Raw genomic sequence first — 21,514 nt, 5'->3', positions numbered from 1 at the left:
CATTTAGCAGATTGACGTTTGACGGGTCACGTGATTCATCAAATCGATCCAAATTAAAATTGAATTGCATCATTTGGGTAATAAAAGCGTTATTAAAAATAACAATTTAAAATGCCTTATTAAATATTTCATCTAAAAACATGTAAAATGGAGAAAAGCAAAATGGGAAGTGTGGAAATGTCAATTTGGGGTGTTCATTGAATATTTTCACTGGGCTCACAGTTCAGACACACATATAAAATTTATCTGCAACTTGTGTTATAATTTTGCAAAAAAATCTTGCAATAAACGCAATTTACCCTGTCCTTGTCGGCAACCTAAAAAAATTGGATGAGCCCCTTTTCTTATGCAACACAGCACACGACAAAGTGAAAAACACTTTGGACGAACAATATTTTCGTATTTTCGACATTTCAAAATTTTACAGCTCTTAACCAATAATTAATTGTGTTTTTTTTGTAATGGGGGCGCAACTAGGTCAGTTTTTGTACATCTCACTCATCTCAGTAAATAATTAATAATATCAATTGTGTACCGGCAGGTCGCTAACCCCCACGCTCGTCCCCCCCAGATGTCGCTGCGCGCGCCCCTCCAATTTTTATTTATTATTGTTGCCAGCCTGCATCCATGTCTGTGCATTGTTCTGGCAAACGTCAGACGTCAAGGTTATCACTTTTTCGAGTTTTTCCAAAATTCGCCGTGCTGTTTGGTAGGACCCCCGCGCGGCGCAGTTCTGTGCAGTTGCAGTGTACGGTTTGGTGCGTTTTCCCGGTCGATTTTGATTCAAGAATGGACCCGACAAGTGCCTAACTCGATCCCAACCATGAATAGTTTACTTGTGCTCGAAGGACCAGTTCTGACGAATAGGTGAAATAAGAAATGGATGATTATGACGAAGATGAGCCCAATATCGAAGAACAGGAGTTCCACAACAACGTCCGCGAACAAATCGTGAGTATTTGGGGCCCGGTTTCATTTACAACTATTGAACTGTTGTGACTGACGTCCAATGGTGGTGGACCACGTAATCCCTCTATTATCGACAGGATTGCATTATTTTAAGGCCCCCGCGTCTTGCCTAACTGCCACCTGAAATAGAAGACCATTCGAATTGTTTATTCTCGAACACGCACCATTTAAACAATTTATTGGACCTCCTCCAAGTGTTTATTACAGGTGTCTAAAAAAAGTCGTTGTGCAGGATTAGAATTTCATCTTTCGACACTTCTACAAGTTTATTGATCCACCGTTACCTTATTAATAACTCACCAGCTCTTTGGAAACGTTACTGTTAATTTGTTTGTCCTGTTACTTAAGCAAAGTTGGTGAGGATGTGGCTGAGCTAATGTTTTGTTAGTACACTAACTCCTTACCCAGTTTTTGAATATTTAATCGGTGCGAAAGTGTGTCACTGGATTAAGGTTCAATTGGGAGATCAAATATTTTAATAGTTTTAACTAGATGAATTTTAAAACGACGTAATTCGAATCAAGATAGGAATCTTTTTTAAATAAGTATGATTCAGAACTGCGGAGTTCACAGTGGTGCTACAGGGTTGGTTCTAAAAGGACCCTAAGGGGAGATTTGTCATTGTTGAGGTTGCGTTATTGAATTCTCCCCTCGGGCAAACATTCTGTATAGTAGCTGCAAGGTTACAAATTAGCGGTTCTAACAGAACTGTACTCAAATATTTATTTATAACTGTTGTCCTGTTGGTAATGGTTAATCTTAAGTAAACAGGTAGAAAAATCGTTTTTTTATTGGTCGATGGAAACAGATCATTTAGAATTGCGAATAAGGAAAACTTTTGGAAAATGTTTTGAGGGTCAGGAAAAATTTGTCAAGGGTCGAAATGTTTTTCGCGACAGCAAGGCTGAAAGGATAAAAAGAAAATTAAATAGAAAACGTGTATTTTTTTAATGAGAATAATTAACCAACAAATCTCTTGGATTGTTACAAAGTCCTTGATGAAGTTTTCGGGAAACGAGATTTATTATCAGACTGAACAATTGATGTACAAGCAAACATTCTATTTTATCTGGATTATTTATATCTGTTTGCAATGAACTTTACTACATTTGTTCAGCTCTAGATGTATACATTTCACACACGACTAATTTGATACTTATCAGAAAGAGGAATTAAGTTACAGGATGGCGCAGTTGCAGAGATGTCAGAGATAATTTGACTGTCTTCGAAATTTAAGTCTGTATCGCGTAGATTTTTTTTCTGAGGACCAGTTATGATGATATACTCCATTTCTGAGTTCGATGCCGGTAACTCGTAAAAGCGGGTTGTCATAAATCAATAATAATCACCGCTTAACACACGCACACGCAACTTCCTTTTGTCGGGAAGATACTAACGCTCGGCTCACGTTAACTGGCGATCCTTTTCTGCCACGTAAGGGATAATATAGTACTTGAGAGCAGGAAATCCAAAAAGTTGAATTGTAGAATGGCCTAGGGAAAATGAGAATCACTAGAAACCACAACAGTGGCGCAACACTGCTTATAATGAATTATTCATGAAATGTTTTGGACGCACTCGAATCTGTCAGCGTTTCGGTCGTTTTATGGCTTAGCGGCATCGGGCTCAGAAACAGAAATATCTTAATTTTCTTGGTTCTTTGTTCACGTAGAAAACTGCATAATTGAACCAGCCTGTACTCAAGCAACGTCAGAAACGAGGAATAAATTTTTTTTTTTTTGTTGAGTAGATAGTAGTAGAGATAAATATTTTTTTCCTTGTTAGTCACAAAACAAACATTTAGGCCGAGTGCCAAAAATTTGAAAAATGTCCGGTTTACTACCACGATTTGTTTTTTTTTTTGTTATTTATGTACGATGCAATCAAATTGGTATTGTTGTTGTTCAATAAATGTTGTTCGAGTTTAAATAATTTATGGATGACGCAATCGAAAGCCTTCAAGGCAACTATCGTAAATATAATCTTTTGATTCGAAAGCTAACAATACATTTTTATTGGGAGCGTCGACAAATTAGTTGCGTTATGAACCTCAAAGTGGCATTTAGAAAAGAACCCAAAGATTTTTTTGGAGGAACAGAAAGCATAATTATTTCTTCTGACGCAGTCTACTACGTCTTTTGTCGTTAAAGAAATTTGTTTATGTTTCTAATTATCTTAGGAGGTTTCTCTTAGGGGCGTTCTGGGAGTCTTCTTTTAGAACTTTTGCCAAGAATTTGGCTGACATGGTTACCAACAGCATTACACTCACAACACTGTTTGTTTTGTCACTCACTTGAGTATAAACTTTTCTAGAACATAAATCTGTGATTGAACCAAACTTGCCCGAGTGTTTTCAGCTCGGACAAAAACAAAATTTTTGTTTCTGCCTCAATTGGTTTCACCGCAAAAAAGACATTTCTTGTTGAATGTTACTTCCGTAACAGCCAGCAAGATAATGGCCAATAGGTGTACGAAGCTCGGTCATGTCTGCCATTGTTGAAAATGCGAGACAAGTAATGAACGTCTTTATGAAGACTTTCACAACGATTTATCATGCAGCACACGTCAGAAAATTGTTAAGAAAAACCTGATGTAACTCTGTAAAATGCAAATGTTCCAAGAACTTCAGCCATCAGATCATAAAAAGAAAATGACTTATTGTCTCTGGTTCAATCGGACAATGGACAAGAATCTTCTGGAGGATTTATCTTTCTTCAATGACGAAGCGTGGTTTCAGCTCTCGGAATATGTGAACGGAGAAAATATGTGCAGACAATCCTCATTTTGTTTAAAAATCGCCATCACATCATCAAAAAATGGAATGTTTTTTTTATTTTGAAATCACGGATGTATTATTATTTAGCTATAAATGTGAGAATTGAACCGTTCACGTTGTTTTAGCATAATGGGAGGCCATGATTTATTTTTTTAACGTTGGACGCACTGTTTGATTTCCGCCACCAAAGTGCTTGACATACTATGAACATAACATGTTGCTGAATTTCCCGCAATGTCTGAGTATTCTTCTATTGCAAACTAGTAAAACTGGCAACAATGCACTAGACATTGACGCCATTTATAACCTCAAACTTAGAAAAACATTTAAATGGACAACAGGTTTTGAAACAAATGAAGAAGTGTCAAGCTTTTGTCAATAAGAACTTTGACAGATCGTTTGAAGTTTACATTTTTTTTTTATTATTATCGTTTGCACGTATTTTAATAAGTGAATGTAAAAGAACGGCCCAAGGTTTCAATCCACAACGAAAAGAAAAGAAATTGCTTTTTTTTTGAGAACTGGACCACGACCCAACAGAAGCGCCAAACATTGACGCAACTCTGATATGTTTCCAGTGTAATTAATAAAAAAAATTGCACACTGACGCTAAAACAAACACCTCTTCGTACTTAACGCAAGAGCAAGGTCGCCAACATTCATTAACTAAATCATTAGCGAATTTTCAGGGCCGTGCTACACACACCAACATCCATAATTATTATTATCATCTCCTCAATGAACTTGTCACACTTATGCTCCTAATTGCTTGTAGAATTTTTATTACGTTATTATCAGTAGCGGTAATGCAATCGCGAACAAATGTGTGGTGGATGACGGTTATTAAAACCTAATCACCCTAATCACCTAATCTTGAAATTACTTCTCATAGCGCTCACCGTTTATTTTACTTAAATGTGGAGATTTCAGTTGTTTACTTAATAAAGCAAATAATTCGCAGTATTTCGCAGACGTAACCTCACACATAATTAGGCTAATATCGTGGTAAATGAAACTTAACAAGTCACATGGTAACGTAACAATCATTGTAATTTGATTTGTTTTACGCAACGCGTTTGTGTTAAAATGACGCGTTACTCGTACTAGTTTTGAACCAGTTCATTGCGCATTCTATTCATTTTTACGCGTTGCGACAATCAGGAGGTAATCCTATTGTGACGAGAGCGCAACAAATCCTGACATTTTCCGAAATCGTTGCGTACTTGCTTTCTAGTTAATTGTGTATCTAGATATAGAGAGTGAAGAAAGTATTGTGACAGTTGTCGAAGAAAGCACCGACCAAGAGTGGACGTTAGCGATTTTTTTTGTCGTCTTGTTGTCGTAGATCTGAATAAAAATAGACAAAACAATTTTATTTTTAACAAGACTGTTGATAAGGAGTTAAATCGAGAGAGGGAACGCAAGAGATGTCGCGAAGAACGTGACGGAACTGTTTCAGGATCACGTTTGTTGTTTTGCAAACGGGAATAGCACGATTCTTTGTCGTGAAATCCTGTTTGCAGGGGTAAAAGATCAGGATTTATTTATATTCAACGGTCTTGACTGCAAAAATGTAAATACTGTTGCGTTGTGTTGATTCCAAGTGAAACAATAAAAATTGATGCCTTTTTATTCTGGGTGTACGAGCGCGGCGAGGGCAATAATTACACGAGGGATGAAGACGTGCAATTCTTATGTAATCAACACAACAAGAAATGAAACGATCAAAAGAGAGCCAAAGTAAAAAATAGATTAACGTAACAACTTTGTTAGAAGCAATTGGGGAATGTTAAAAACAAAAAAACAATTGGATAAGAAGCAAGTTTAATAATAATAAAAGTCAAGTAGGTTAAATAAAACTAATGGCTTCATTAAAAAAACAACACCATATCGAGTCAAATAAAATTCGATCGAACGAGGAAAATTAGATTAATGGAAGTTGATTGATTGTTAATCTCGAGAGTAAATAAAAATTGCAAAATCCATTTCTTCCAATAATTACACTTACCAAAATCGTTTTTTATTTTCGACCGTAAAGTAGCCATAACGCCCGTGCAATTCAAAAAATACTAAAATCATTTTTACGGCCAGAACATAAAACAGTCACAAACAGTTTTTATATTTCCTCAATTTAATTTTATGCAGGATATAAACTTGCAAATGAAAATTATCAGGTCAAGTTTTTGCGGTCGAATTTTTTCCGCTTATTTAGCAATTTTAACATTAAAACAATTTACTTTTATTTATCTGACTGCTCCAACTCGAACTGGACTCGTCGCCTCCCGGATTTGAACCCCATCGAACACGTGTGGACCGCATGAAACAATTCTGCAATTACGCTGAACAGACAAAGAACGTTAATAAATCATGGCGAAACGGGCGTATTTTTATCGTTAACGTTTCAATTTGTAGGTTTTTTTAATTTTTTGCATGTTTTGGAGAGTGGCCAATTGGAGTTGTGTTTACAAGACAAGGCGGTAACGAACGGAAGAGATAAAAAGCAGCGATTGTGTTGGAAGTGGGTAGGTGTGAAGATAATAGAAAACGTAACAGTAAAATGTCGGTGTAAAATTTACTGCTGTTTTAATGCCCCATAAATATTGTAGTGTTTGAATAAGACATGAAACAGAACAACCTAGAAAATATTTTTAAAATTTGAAATTGTGGAATTTGGACAGTTAATGCAATAATTTATCGTAACTGTCTGGGTGTGATTGGTTTGTTTTGTGCAAGACGCATATATTGCATTAATATTTGTCTTGATAATGTATCTACAAATATGTATTAAATATTTTTGAAAATCGTCGTTCTGTTCTCTCCAAAGGAGTTGTTAGGTTTAGGAAATAAAAATAGTATATTACACGATGAAAGTGCCTGATTTTTCAACGAGCAATACATGATATACTCACGAGCGCTAACGAGTGAGGATAGTATTGCGAGTTGAAAAATCGCACTTTGATCACGAATTGTGTAAGTATACTATTTTTTCCAACGTCGCTAATGAAAATGAGTCTTGATTTTAAATTTCTTTATATGTAATTATTTTACTCCCCTATTTTTTGAATCTTCCGGATCTGGAGTTTCAATTAATGCAAATAACAGTGTTTTAAATTTTTATATTAATAAGTAGGTAGTAGATTGTTAATGTAGTAGATTGTTAAATAAATTTTCCTCACTAGTGAGTTTACTTTCTCCATTTTCCTCACTAGTGATGCAAACGCCTGTTTTCCTCACTAAATTGAGTGATGAAAGTATCATTTTCATAAGCGATGTTGGAAAAAAATATTTTGTCCAGTCTTGCTAGATCTAGCAGAAAAACTAATAAATAGAAGGTGACACATTTGAGGAAAAAAAAAACAATAATAAATAATAATACGGCGACCTCATTACTGTGAAAACTCATCAATTATAATAGTGATGTTAAGCAGTCTCGGGCGCGGTCGTGTTTGGATGGTTGACCGTCGGGAGAACCCCCGGTTATAGGCGTATAGCAAAAATAAATTATAATATTAAAACAATACTGGGTGCCCCAAAATTCGCGGAACAACGTAGTAGTATGTTGTTAAGTAGTCATTAAGATATCAGGTAAAAATGTTTAAAAAAATCAATCGTCTTTTTTGTAGAAGATATGGACTTATTCGTTACACTAAATGTGGCAACATTTAAAAACATTCTATGCATCCCAATAGTCTGCAAATATTTAATTTTTGTTGTATCTATGGAAATGAGAGGGAAAAATCAAAGCCATGTTGCCGTACACTATTTGAGATAAAACGAACATAAAATTACTACTCTGAAATGCTGGAAATAATGAAGAAAATAATTGCAAACCTGATCACAATCGTTCACAATTATTAGGCCACTGGCTAGTAAAAGACAAATAGTCAAGATCTTTTTTAATATTTAAAATAAATGAGATTAAAGCTGCATCTTTTGAGCCTCCATATCTTCAAAGTTAAGAGGTATAGAATTTTTCAATTATTTTTCTCATCATTTTCTAATATGAGTTGACATTGCCTCATTGAGTTGTTCCGCGAATTTTGGGGCACCCAGTATACATATCTGCAATGATGAATAAATCCGGCCTCGATGCCGTGCCCCTATTATAAAAAATAATACGCCGGGCCCACTAGAATTAAAGCAGTGTCATCATTCGATCAATGAAATTGATTGAAATTGAAATTAAAAAGTCGTTTCAGATCAAATATGTATATGGTAAAATAACGGTTATGAAATTAGGTTTTTGGACTCCTCAATCTAAATGACATGTTTACACATTTTGAACAACTACGGTATTTTGATTTTTACACACTAATCAAACTATCTGTCATTTTACCGCACGGAGTGTGTAAAATACCACGAAAATTTTAAGCTTTCAGGGACCTCCAAAAAAACTGTTAGCTTATCATAAATAAAGTGCATTTATACTAACTAAGGCAAGATACCGCTACCATTGATCCGTTCAGTTTTCGAAAATGAACATAATTTAAATGTTTTCTTCTGAAATATTGTGAATTCTGATGGCGCCATGTTGTGGTATAAATCGTAAGCATATCAGTTATCGATATAGATAATAGATAACTTTCTGCTATTTTATTAATCAAATGTCAGTCGTTGACAGATTTTGCAAAATTATTGGTTACAACAAATTTCAAATTTGAGAAAACGTGTTGTCGGCCAAAAAGATTAATAAAGGGTGTTTTTTTTTTAATTTGGCGTCGAAGTAGAGAAGTAGGCGTTGGAGAGTCAATTGAGCGTAAGATTTCAACAGCTGATCCGTAACGTGTATAGTGCGTTCACAATCGACAGTTCAACGCCTACTTCGACGCCAAATTTAAAAAAATACCCGTTACATTACTAATGCGGTAGGCATTTTACACCGCTCGGTTTTTGTTAAGACACTCCTGCTGCGCGGTCGTGTTTCAATCTAAAAACCTCGCGCTGTAAAATGTAGCCTACCGCATTTTTAATGTAACAGACTGTATTTTCTCTACGGCCATGTAATAATTCTCCACGACCAGAAAGTATGAATCAGAAACAATTAAATCTGAACAATTTTTGTTTATTTCAATTAAAACTTGTCACAAGACAATTAGGACGTCGCATTGATATCTGACACTGACAGTTTTGAAATCCATGGCAATCTCTATTTCGTTGAACATAATTGTGGAATATGCATTCAGTTACTTGTTATGGAAGGAAAATACATGCAAAACACATAAAAAGCAAGTGTTTCAGAATAAATATTCCAATCCCAAGAATGAGAATTTTTACTTTCTATTATTAAAAATGATTTCGGAATTATTACATTCACTAACGGTTGTGGAGAAACAACTATTATCGGTATTTGTATTTTTGCTAAAAACTACTTCTGTTTATGGTTGAAGAATCGATATTAGTTTAGAGGTCATGGATTTTCTCATGGACTATGAGTCATAACTACGCAAACGACGAATATCGGTCTCAAGTAGGCGATACAAACCGACCTGAAAACATCGTCATTCGTTATGTTAGTTTCGTCTCTCTCTCGTCTATTTGCATATAAAGTAGTCGACGTTTTCAGTTTTCATTAACGGATTTTTCACTGGTTTATCGCTCCACCTTCACACAGATATTTCCAAGGTCACTGCCCATGAGAGAATCCAACACCTCTACAATCATCCCTATCTGATTTTCAAATATGATTAGTGCATTCTTTTCATTTTCAATACCCTGCGCTAAAGGTTTAGATGAAACTATTATAGTCCTCCAAAATTGCTAAGAGCTCATAAAATTTTAGGGGTATAACGAGCCATTATAAAAATATCAACTTATCTCAAATGGTTTATTACGGGATTAACAAACCGCCCAAGTGAACAGCTGCAGACCCTTTGCGTTAGAGAGAGAGGAACCGTTGTTCTTTTCAGAAAAATAAAATTTTCTGGTAGTTTGAGGGTTGAGCCACAATAGTCGGTTTAAAATAAGTCAATTTTTTTATAATAGCTCATTACACCCCTAAAATTTTATGAGCTCTTAGCTATTTTGGAGGACTATAATGCATTTGAAGAATTTGAATATAAAATGTCTTTCACAATATTTGCTGTATACGTCTTCATTTTACAAATGTTTCTAAAATTATTTTTTGTTAATCTACAATTTCTTTCTTCGTGCCATTCCAAAAATTTGAATTCGTTGAATTGGTCAATGTATTTAAAACGAACAACCCTTTTATGTTGTAAGTTATTATAAGGTAGAACAGCAGCTGCCTTCATATTGGCCTTTCAATGAAGAATTAATTCGTTTTCTGTTTACAAAAATATAATCACTATGGAATTGAACTATTCTGCTACATTATTGTCAACATCGAGCAACAGCGATAAAGACAGAGAAATGGCTCATGCAATGGTGCAATATTTAAAAATTCATCATTCATAAGCAATTTCGTTGCTTTGTTCGTTTTGTTTACAGAAATAACTAGCATCTTTCGGATAGACGCTAGATCCATTTAAAATATTTTTAGTTTTGCGAAATTTAATAACACTAACTGTTGTCCTAAATTTTAAAACATTACTCCGCAAGAAATTTCGAACGTTCAAATCAGCTCTGGTTGGTTTAGCAATTTCTCTGACTTTATTGCACAAATTACGCAAGACATTATTTCGATACCAATTTTTTGAACGAACCAATTAGGTCCGGATGACTTTGCGTAAAGTGAATTAATCTGAAAAATATCTTATTTGAGGCACGAGCGACGAAGGAGCGAGTGCTTCATTTGCGCGAATGCATGGAAGTTCGTACAATATTTTTTGAAACGAACATTATGTCTGATTTGTCTCGTATACATCCACCAAGCGATGGCAAAATGTCATTTTGAAGGTAGTGAGTTCAAAAAATAGTGCATAATATCTCGTTTGTGAGGCATTTTGTAGCACTCTTTACTCCTAAACCCGTGCGTGCTACAAAATGCTTCTTATAAGACTCGTATCATAATATACATTCTTTTTATATTGTATTGTTCTCTACTTATTCTACTACATAGAAAATATTTGCTGAACATGTAGAAATCTAATTAATTACACAAAACGATTCGTTTGGTAAAAATTGGGGAACAAGAAATCTTGGAAAACTTGCGAATTTTGCAAAATGTTATAGAGAAAAGTTTCATAGATTGGCGAGTTCTTCCACTGGTTAAAATTAACACACATATTTCAGATACACCCTGTATATTTTGCTACCAATGACCCTTAACGAAAAATGTTTGGTCCAAATGACGCAAAAACCCATCCAACTCGCTTTCTCACAAACTCAGTATGTTGTTAAGTTTTTCTTGAGCGGCAAGAAGTCACCAATACCGCTGTATCGTTTTTGAGAAAAACGAAAAAATTCAACTTTGCGGTCCAATTATTTTCTGATCACCGCATAATCTCGACGATTCGATTTTTTGTTCAGAATTGCGTGCAGATATTTTGCGGTTTCCTAATTCTTATCGCGATCATTTCCCCTGCGCTTAATTAACATGCGAAGGAATTCCGACTTTCTTTTGTACTAATTGCGATCTTTTTTGCTTATCAATTTGCAACCAGTCGGAACAAAAATAACTTCGCGTGTCGCACCAGATTTTTCAATTAGTCGAGCAAATAAAAAAATCTTGAATAGTTCTCGAGATCAACGGTCTAGAACCTCGATAGCGACTTTGTATTTTTCCAGTTATCTTTATTTCCCATTTTTCACTCGAATCACGTATCTGGCTCTCGTACACTGATAAAGTTGCTGATTGGAGTGTTGCAGTTATCAAGAGCGAAGTTTAGACCAGAATTTTTTTTTTTGGTATTTTTCCAAATCTTGTAAACTTTGCAACAAAGGAACGCCATCAAAACATCTCGAGTAAATATTTTTCCCGCCACGTGTTTTATCACCGTCATCTGTATATATTTTTTTTTACAACGTACTGGGTGGATCAAGGTGTGCTGTGCCACATTTTGGCGCTCCCATTTGAATAATTCTCCGGATGTGATTATCCAATCGATGCGATCATCACGTTTTCACATCGAATCGCGTTCCACACCGATGCGGAAGTAGCGATGTGACATTGAAAGTGTTTCGAATGTGCGCATTGATAATTTATTGCTTGTTTGTAAACTTGGTAAATTTACAAGCGTTTTTTATTTTTGCCCTATCAACGGAAACTTGTGGGAATGCGATGTTTGGAAATTGATAGGACGAGCGTCACGGATTCGTATTTTTAGACGAATTATTTTTCTAAACCCCACACGACCTCGCAGTTTTGCAATCGAATAATTATTGTTACGCTTCGTTCGACAGTTTGTGACACACATTTTCCCCCTCGATTGCGTTCGGTGCAAATTTTCTATTGAGGAATTTTTTATTTGCATTTTTACGAGACATTTCGTGGGTTGGTTGCGCGACCGTTTCGTTTAAATAGAAAGAATCGAAAACTGAAACGTAATTGATGGGGAGAATAGCAAGGAAGTATTTGTGGGGACAAATCTGTGTGTTGTTGTGGTGGGAGTCCCCCAAGGTTCAACTTTGGGACCACTGTTATTACATTTTTTTAAAGCATAGTTTTCGAATTTTTAATTGAGTATTGCGATAGCACGGTTTCCACAGATGGTTGCTTATCAGATACAATCTTGATGCACTTGAAATACACTCATCAGATATTTGTTGGTATAGGTTGTTTCGCTTCACAATTGATTTGTCATTAAGATCCTTCTGTTTCGGAGTTTTAGATAAGTGCTTTAGATAAATAACATTATTTTCGTTGCATTTTTTGCTTAATTTTTTTTTGTATTTTGTAAAGAGTGAGTCCATTCACCCTCTACTTGATAACAGTAATAACTAATAATTAGTAATGATAGTCTGAACAGAAACAGGTGTTTGCAAAAGAAACTTTTGGTAATAAGTGCATAGCTTTATTGTCACAAAAAATTAAAAATCTCTCGTATTAAAATATGTCTTAAGAAATGACAATTGTTTTTGTTTTTTATTCCATAAAAGTTCTAAATTGTGCGAAAAGAAAAGTGTACATTGTTTTTAGTGAAAGTGAAAAATTCCAATTTGAAAATAGCCTTTCCTACTTTGTTAATGCGAAATATTTCGTAATCACAAAAAGATCTTATGTCTGAAGTAATCATTATGTAAAAAGAAATACATATACAATAATACAAGAAATTTACAAAATCTATGAAATAAGTGAAAGCAAAAATTGGAAATTTCCGACATAAACACTGACGGTATGGAATTTTCTTTAAAATAAATGTGATAAAATGGAAAGGTTGTGGTGTAAAACTGGAAACTTCCATTTATGCAGCGTGAAGTTGATTTAAACTTCACTAATAAATAACGTTTGCAATTTATAAAATTATCGTCTAAAAGTGTTAACACACGAGGTTTGAAATTTATTATTTTTCCTTAAATTGGAAAATTTGAAATATAAAGCGGAAAGATTCGTATACATACATGCACGAAAAATTTAATAATGGGAGTCTAAAATTGAAAAAAAATACCAATTACGAAAAAAATTAAGAAGGGATATTCCAAGTTGTGAGAATTGAGTGAAAACAAAAATTGGAAATTTCCAGCATACAATTTTAATAAATGTCTAGTTTGTATAAATAACAAAAACATTAACGGTATGACATTTTCTATAAAATACGTTTTTTTAATAATGGTTATATGCAGGGTGCTTCCAATAAAAAAATACAAATGAATGTGGGATCCTAGTAGGCGTTGAAAGTTTGCCGACTCTTTCACCAGAACAAATTGGTTTTACTGGTTGCCTAGCTTAACCAAGTTGTGGTTTACAAGGAAAATGAAATAAAAATAAAGTAATGAAATGCATTATTGATAGATGTCAACACACTCAACAAATTACGTATTTATTGTACATTTAAGAAGAAGATAAATAACATTAGTGACTCAGTTAAAAAAGTAATAATGAAGATTAAAAAAATGCCTCGAAGTGTGCTCCATTTTGCTCTAAACATTTTCTCACTCTGAATTTCTTATTTTCAAAAATATTTTGTAACATCTATTCATTGATGTTATGACAACAGTTGGTAATCTCTTCTATTAACTCATTTAAATTGGTTAAGTTGACTTTGTATTGACAGCTTGTAAATATTTGACAGTTTGCGATTAGTATTTCATGAATTTAAACGAAGTGGCAAATTCAAATTCCAGAGCTTTCTGCGATCCCACATTCTTTTATAGACAGTCTGTAATTTCTCTTACATTTTTCTCAAATTTTGTGTGGCTTATGCGGCCACAGATTAGTGTAATTTTGATGAAGTGTTCTAGTTGTTTCTTGATTTGTATTTTTCATGCGCAAGTAGGTCTTTCAATCACTAATTTTTCAAAAACATTAACTTAAAAAATATGAACGTGTAACAAAAAAAAATTTTTGATTCTGAGAGAAACGTTTCAGTTTTTCTTCTTTTTTAATGATTTTTTTTTCAACAATTAAGCTTCTCAGTTTCGGATTTAAAAAGAACATTTTTTTGAGGAATGCCGAAAAGTATTTTGAACAGAATTTTGCTAATGCTTTCGGGAAGGCACGAAGCATCAATAATTCCCTTTCCCATTTTTTATTTTTTTTTAAATGGGCGAACAGAAATTTGACATTTTTTTTATTTTTGAGAAATTACAAATCTAGAACCTTCCACATTTTTTTTTTCGAAAGTGTAATATTCAAAAATGGAAGTGGTTAGCAGTAATTTTTGAATAAACAGACTCTTTAGGAAATTATTTTTAACGAAATTTTGATTTGTTTTTTTTTTTGACACAGTTTGGGACCTGAGAGAAACGCTTCAAATTTTATTTCTTAAAATAGGACCGTGCTTGATACAATTTTGGATTTCTCTTTATAATACAATTTTCTTACCCAAAAAGTACTTTTAATATAATAATATGTAATAAAAACCTACATATTTATTTCTAATGTTTTTTGAAATTGTGTAGACATGCCAGGAAATAGTTATTTATTATACAAGGCGATAAAACTGTATTTTATCTTCGAGAAAATAATTAAATTTTATCGTCGTGTAAGTATTCATTTTTTTTCAATGGCATTTGCATTTTATTATTAAAACATTTTTTTAAATCATTACTAATCGTGTCATTTTTTAAAATCCCTTTAGTATGAGCGTTGTTAGGGTAATAAAAAACAAATTACTTTATCTATCCTTGCTGTTAAAGTAACACTTTATCTACCCTTGCGGTTAAAATGCTACTTGACTTTTGATTTGAAAAGATAAAAGCACAGTTTAACATCTGCTATAACTAGAAAAATATAGTTTTTTATTTATTGTTGAAAAGAAGGCACAAATTTCGTTTTTAAAAGTTTTTATTTTTCACTTTAGTATAATTGCATGATAACTCCTAGGATACGAAATACGTAAACATGTCCATAACAACCGGGGAATAAAACAGGGCGTAATAAGAATAAGCGGGCGTAATGAATTCATAACGCCCTCATCAATTCATAATTGCAAAGATGCCATTTTTTTTTTTTAGAACACGTATAGTGAAAAATAAAATCTTGTATGCACCATGGCGTCACCGAATGATTACACCCATCGAACGATATCCATCTCTCGGGCTAAAGCCCTCGAGCTGGATTCATCGTTCTCCGGGCGTAATCATCGTTGTAACGCCCTTGGTGTATAAATAGCTATTTTTCCTCAGTTTTTGATTTTTCAACAATTTCGGGCGATTTTGTTGAATCTTTTGGATGAATTTTAAAGCTTTTTAAAGCTACGTTTGCACAAATATGAAGGTTTAAGAACATTTTTGAAAATGAATACGGTCTCGTGTTAATTTTTGTTGGAAAAATACTCTTTTTGGAGACTTTTTAATAGAATGTTGCTGTCATGTCCGGCGAAACTGAAAACAAAAATGTTTATTTCTCAACATATTTTAAAAATTGAGAAAACAACGAAATTTGTAATCATCGGAAAGTGTATTTCTAAATTAAGACAAAAAATGTTGAAGAGATCGAGGCCCCGAAACGGAAAACAAATCGCATAAGCGGGTAAGGCACAAGGTTGCCTTCACGGTCACCCACTATGTATTTCCTCGCTGCATAGCTGACAACACATATTGTTTGCTCTCTATTTATAAAACCATACACAAGCCAAGACGTCCCACCGACAACATTCACCGCAAGTTTTATCATCCTCTCTCTTCCAGATCTTCTTGTTGTTGTTCTTACTCCTCTACCTGTTGAGTTTCGCCCTGTTGGGTCGCTTCAAGAGGAAGGGCCGCGAAGACTACTACAGCACCGACGAGGACGAGGTCACAGTCTACCGCATCAGCACCTGGTTGTGCACGTTCTCGTTGGCCGTCTCCATCGGCGCCGTCCTCCTCTTGCCCATCTCCATCATCTCCAACGAAGTGCTCATCATCTACCCCAACAGCTACTACATCAAGTGGTTGAACAGTTCCCTCATACAAGGTGGCTTCAACAATTTTCCTTTTGGAAAAATCTTGACCCTCGAACATTTTCCAGGACTATGGAACTACATCTTTTTGTTTTCGAACCTGTCGCTCTTCGTCCTCCTCCCCTTCGCCTACCTCTTCACCGAATCGGAGGGTTTCTTCGGCCACCGCAAGGGACTGACGGCGAGGGTCTACGAGACCTTCACCGTCTTGGCCCTCTTGGGCATGGTGGTCTTGGGGATGACCTACGTCATATCGGCCCTCATAGATAAGGACAAGTCGAGTTTTCAGACTTTACTCAGTAAGTAACGTCGGAGTAGCTCGAGTGGTTTCAACGTGATCATCTGTTCCAGACCTGTGGAGCTACTACTTGCCCTTCCTCTACTCGTGCATCTCCTTCCTCGGCGTCTTGATGCTCTTGGGTACGTCACCACCCCCACCCCCCACCCTCCTCCATTTTTTTCTCTCTTCTAGTTTGCACTCCCCTGGGTTTCGTCCGTCTGTTCGACGTCGTCAGTCAATTCCTCATCAAACCCCAGTTCTTGCGGGACATCAACGAGGAGTTCTACGCGTGCGCCCTCGAGGAGGAGTGTCTCAGGAGGCGGCTGAAGCACGTCCAGAACACCGGAAAGTACTATGTCAGTCCGGCACCCATGTCGATGGGTCTGAACGGACCCTTCCAGGACGACGACGATTACAAACTGCCCGACAGCTTGCTCAGGCTGAGGAACGGGGAGTTGCAGTCGGGGTTGGGGCAGCGTCTGGTGGAGTTGGAGTCTAAGAGAAAGGTGCTAGGTGGGTGGTGGAGCGAGAAACGAAAGTCACTTCGTAGATCAGTTCGTACGATTATACAGGGTGTTATTGAAAGTTGTACAGATATTTTAACCACAAGCTACTGGCTTCATGTAAAATGACATTTATTTTTTGAGCTACCATTTTTTTTAAATGCTTTTAGTTTTCTACGTTGTCCTACAACCTTGTAGGTAAAATTTCTGGACATTTTAAAAATACACCCTGTATATCATGTTTTATAAAATGTACGCCAGTACGAAGTAACCTATAGGAAATATACTTTAAAACAAGGAAACCGCATTGGTGTACGTTTTATAAAATATGATATACAGGGTGTATTTTTAAAATATGCCGAAATTTTACCTACGAGGTTGTTTGACAACGTAGAAGACTAAAAGCAATTTAAAAAAAATCTAACTCAAAAACTAAATGTCATTTTATTTTTTGACATAGAATTTTTTAGATATTTTTTCCGAATTCTATGTGAAGCCAGTAGCTCGTGGTTAAAATATCTGTACAACTTTCAATAACACCCTGTATATAAATTCGTGATTTTAACTTTCCGCAAAATATCCCTTTAATTTTTTTTTCCTGTTTTGTCCAGACAAGCAGAGGCACACGTCGTTTCTGCGAAGAAACGTCTTGCACCCCGTCGCCATGATCCTCCTGATCGGCCTGACGGTGATAGCGGTGCTGCTGGTCGTGCAGAACACGCTCTCCCTCTTGATCGGCATCAAAGCCTTGCCCCTCAGTTCCAAGGTGGGTTTTTCGTTTTCCTTTTTTCGTTTTCGGTGTTGCTCGAACAACAATTTCAGCAATTCACTCTGGGGGTCAGTTCGCTGTCCAAGTTGGGACCTTTCGGTGCAGCCCTCGAGATCGTCCTGATCCTGTATCTGATAGCGACGTCATCAATAGGACTCTACACGGCGCCCGTCATGTCGAGGATAAGGCCGAGGCCTAAGAGGACGCCGTTTTGTTTGATCATCGGCAACTGCGCGGTCGTGTTGATTCTCAGTTCGGCGCTGCCTTTGCTGTCGAAGATTTTGGGTGAGTTGGGAGTTGTTTGTTGTTTCGGTGACGGTCGATTATCTCGCAAACTAAGCGTTTTTCACCACATACGTATTCAGAGTTTTATGCTTATTTTTGATCATAGAATCAGCCCTGAAGGTTTGTCGGCGGAATTCTGACACACCCTGTATATTAGAAAATTTTCATCGGTTGGAGTATTTACACCCAAAAGGATCGAGAAACAGTTTTTTCAAAAGACTTTGTTTTTGATGGTATTGGCGGAACGTTATACAGGGTGTTTTTGAAATGCGTGTACAAATTTTAACCACGAGCTACTGGCTTCATGTAGAACTCGGAAAAAATACATATTTTTAAAATTCTGTCAAAAAATAAAATGGCATTTATTTTTTGAGCTATGATTTTTTTTAATTGCTTTTAGTCTTCTGCGTTGTCAAACAACCTCGTAGGTAAAATTTCGGCACATTTTAAAAATACACCCTGTTTATCGTATTTTATAAAACGTACACCAATGCGGTTTCCTTGTTTTAAAGCATATTTCCTAGACGTTACTTGGCATTGGCGTACATTTTATAAAATACATATGATATACAGGGTGTGTTTTTAAAATTTACCGAAATTTTACCTACGAGGTTGTTTGACAACGTAGAAGACTAAAATCAATTAAAAAAAATTATAGCTCAAAAAATAAATGTCATTTTATTTTTTGACATACAATTTTTTAAATATTTTTTCCGAGTTCTACATGAAGCCAGTAGCTCGTGGTTAAAATTTGTACACGCATTTAAAAAACACCTGTAGCTGTGGATTGGGGACTTCGTGAAGTTGGCACTACCAGGAAAAGTAACTAGGCGCGCTTATAACATAATTTGGAATTTATGATAAATTTCTCACTAACGTACAAGTTTTAAGTGACCTTGAGTTTGACAATCCACATCTAAAACGTTTTTACAATATGAAGTTTAATTTTTATTTTCAAAAATAAAATAGTGGGCGACATTTCCGGGACTGAAAGTCATTCATGTTCAAGATTTGCTCAATTTTCTCGTGGAGTGTAACTTGGAAATTTCCAAGAAAGTCAAATGTAGATGTTGGAAATGTCCAATTTTGGAATTGTTTGTTCTCAGGCATAACAAACTTCGACCTGTTGGGCGACTTCGGCAGCATCGAGTGGCTGGGCAACTTCCAGATCGTCCTCTTGTACAACCTGTCGTTCGCCGCCGCCTCGACACTATGCGTAGTCAATAAGTTTACTGCCAAAGTTCGAAGAGAACTGTACGCCCGGTTGGTTGAAAATTACATGTTTTTGATTAACTGTGTTACATTTCTCAACTAACCTCTCAACAGCTTCTAGCATAACCGATAGTTTATACAAGACTGACTTGTTTTTTACACTTATTATTTAATTTTTAACGCCTCACCCAGTTGTTTTCTTTTATCTATATTTATATTTTTTTACTTGGAGTTGTGTCACAGGTCGTGATGGAACTGATCGCATAATACTAATATATTAATTGTATTTTTTGGTATTTCGCTTTCATCGTTAAACCATTCGACTCATGCTCATGTCATGTCGGTGAGTGGCGCCCCCCGTTAGACACCCCCCCTAAAATTGAATTGTTTGAACAGAATGTTGGTTTTTCTGGGAATATGTGAACCCCCCGTTTCCGTCCCGAACACACCAAGGCCATCAGTGGTCAAGTACGCTTGAGGCGTACAATATCTGGATGAAATCCGATTATTTCGACGAATATCGATTGTACTGTGATTGTAGAGTAGAATTCCCAAAAGGCTGAGTTTCAGTGTGGATGCGACGAGGTCGGTGCACACGGACGTTTTGATCTAGTCTAAGACCCTAGTACTAGTTGATACACTTGTTATGTATTCGTTGCCTTATTTATGTATTACGTTAGGAATTTTATCAAATACATTATTTATATTCGCACTTTTACTCATTTCGACCACATAACCTCAACACAATTTGACATTTGACACGTGTCATTTCTCTGCCGTCGCCTCCTCGTACGTGGGCACCGGGTCCGGGGACGGCAAATTAACAGCAGTGTGATAATCCGGAGGGGCTTCTTCATCAAAATCTAAAATAAAACCAGTTTTCAAAGAATTTTGTATTTTCTTGCGTTGGTACCACTGCTTGTGCTTGTATGGGGTGAAGTTTCCGCCAGAAAAATGTGTATCTGTCGAAGACCGTTCCGCCGCCTCCTTTTGCGGCGTCTCGAAATGCGCCACAGCACCAGAACGACGAAGCAAACGGCGAAAATCATCACCAGAACAACCCCAATAATCGTCCTCCAAACACAATCGATTTAATTAAAATTGACTGGAGGAGAGACGCTAGTTACCACATGTACCACGGCAAGCCGATTTGTGGCGCCACCGTGCAACAACTCGTACCGCAACACCTCTGGAAGACCGAGTTGCACTCGAAGCTGACGAGGCTGGGGCCATTGTAGTTCTTGACGATTCTGCCGTCGTCGGGGTCTTCGTAGAACATGCATATGAGGCGGCCGGACCAGACCTGGAGTTAGGTTAGGTGGTGACGCACGTGACCTTGAGGGTTTGAAAAAGGGATGAAGAGCTTACCGCCGGGAGACTGCAAGAGACGAGGAGCAAGCTGACGCCCTTGTTGAACATGTTTCTTGATAATGAGTGAATGACAGTCGAGCTAGGTGTGATGGTGTTGAGGTTTATGTCACACCTTTGACTACATAAAACAACATTGCGGCAACTTCCTGCAAGTACTGTTTGTTTTGGAGATAAAGAAATTCACCTAAACTGTAACATTATCAGATGGGGCTGATAAAGGAAGTGGCTACAGTCATACGTTTGGATTGATGTGACAGGTTCAAGGTACCAAGGTTTACAAATCATTATTCTCTGGCTTCAAAGTTGTCTTTGGGGCCCTCACACGATTAACATCGTCAGTAAATACTGACAAATTTCATTGTTTCGCGCAATCAAATGACAATTGACAGCACGTCAATCTGTTCAATAATTTTTTGACAGACAGTAATGAAATGTTGACAATATATTCTTCTTTTGAGCCCCCAAACAGCCCCTCCCCAGTGCTCCAGTCTTGTTTTAGTTTTCTACGATTCATTCGCTGAAACACTGGAAGTGTCTAAAGTCACATAGTTTTGTCAGCGCCATTTTTTAAATCAGCTCTCAGTGTCAAAACTTTATAAAAAATCAGATTGTGTTACCCTAAAACCTGTACTTACCGACCAACTGTATAACAGTTTCCCCATGTCAAAACTGAGGTTATGTCTGTCTAACGTAATTGAACTCTGAACTGTCGAACGTGGTTTTCTTATTCAATTCAGGTTTGTCACTTTTCAACTCTTCGCAGTACCGAATCAAGGCCATTTTTTCACGCTTTGCACTACCTTTTTTCGCGAAGGCATCTTTTCAAGTTTTGTGCGTTAATTTTTCAACACAAACGACAGTTATGCGCAATGACAGCGCCGATGACCTTGAACGACTTGACACTGCCAA

The 21,514-nt window shown here is 36.3% G+C and overlaps 2 protein-coding genes across 3 annotated transcripts; one reads left to right on the top strand and one right to left on the bottom strand.

Annotated features, from left to right (window-relative positions):
- Nucleotides 1-620: 620 nt before the first annotated feature.
- On the top strand, nt 621-19,943 carry lili (LMBR1-like protein). Its single transcript, XM_069056091.1, has 9 exons — nt 621-951; nt 15,935-16,199; nt 16,254-16,484; nt 16,537-16,605; nt 16,658-16,978; nt 17,580-17,734; nt 17,791-18,022; nt 19,129-19,285; nt 19,631-19,943. The coding sequence occupies exons 1-9, from the start codon at nt 880-882 to the stop codon at nt 19,710-19,712; spliced, it is 1,584 nt and encodes a 527-aa protein (XP_068912192.1). The 5' UTR covers nt 621-879; the 3' UTR covers nt 19,713-19,943.
- LOC138136793 (uncharacterized) lies at nt 19,876-21,494 on the bottom strand. Of its 2 annotated transcripts, none has more exons than XM_069056096.1 (4): nt 20,603-21,494; nt 20,362-20,537; nt 20,151-20,308; nt 19,876-20,097 (listed from the first exon to the last, which is right to left on the bottom strand). In XM_069056096.1, the coding sequence occupies exons 1-4, from the start codon at nt 20,651-20,653 to the stop codon at nt 20,000-20,002; spliced, it is 483 nt and encodes a 160-aa protein (XP_068912197.1). In that variant the 5' UTR covers nt 20,654-21,494; the 3' UTR covers nt 19,876-19,999. The 2 variants fall into 2 exon arrangements, with proteins under 2 accessions (XP_068912197.1, XP_068912196.1); XM_069056095.1 differs by having other exon boundaries at nt 20,148-20,308; nt 20,603-21,476.
- Nucleotides 21,495-21,514: the final 20 nt, after the last annotated feature.

This window comes from Tenebrio molitor, chromosome 8 (genome assembly GCF_963966145.1).
Source record: "Tenebrio molitor chromosome 8, icTenMoli1.1, whole genome shotgun sequence".
NCBI lineage: Eukaryota > Metazoa > Arthropoda > Insecta > Coleoptera > Tenebrionidae > Tenebrio > Tenebrio molitor.
This window is presented reverse-complemented; position numbering and strand designations above follow the sequence as displayed.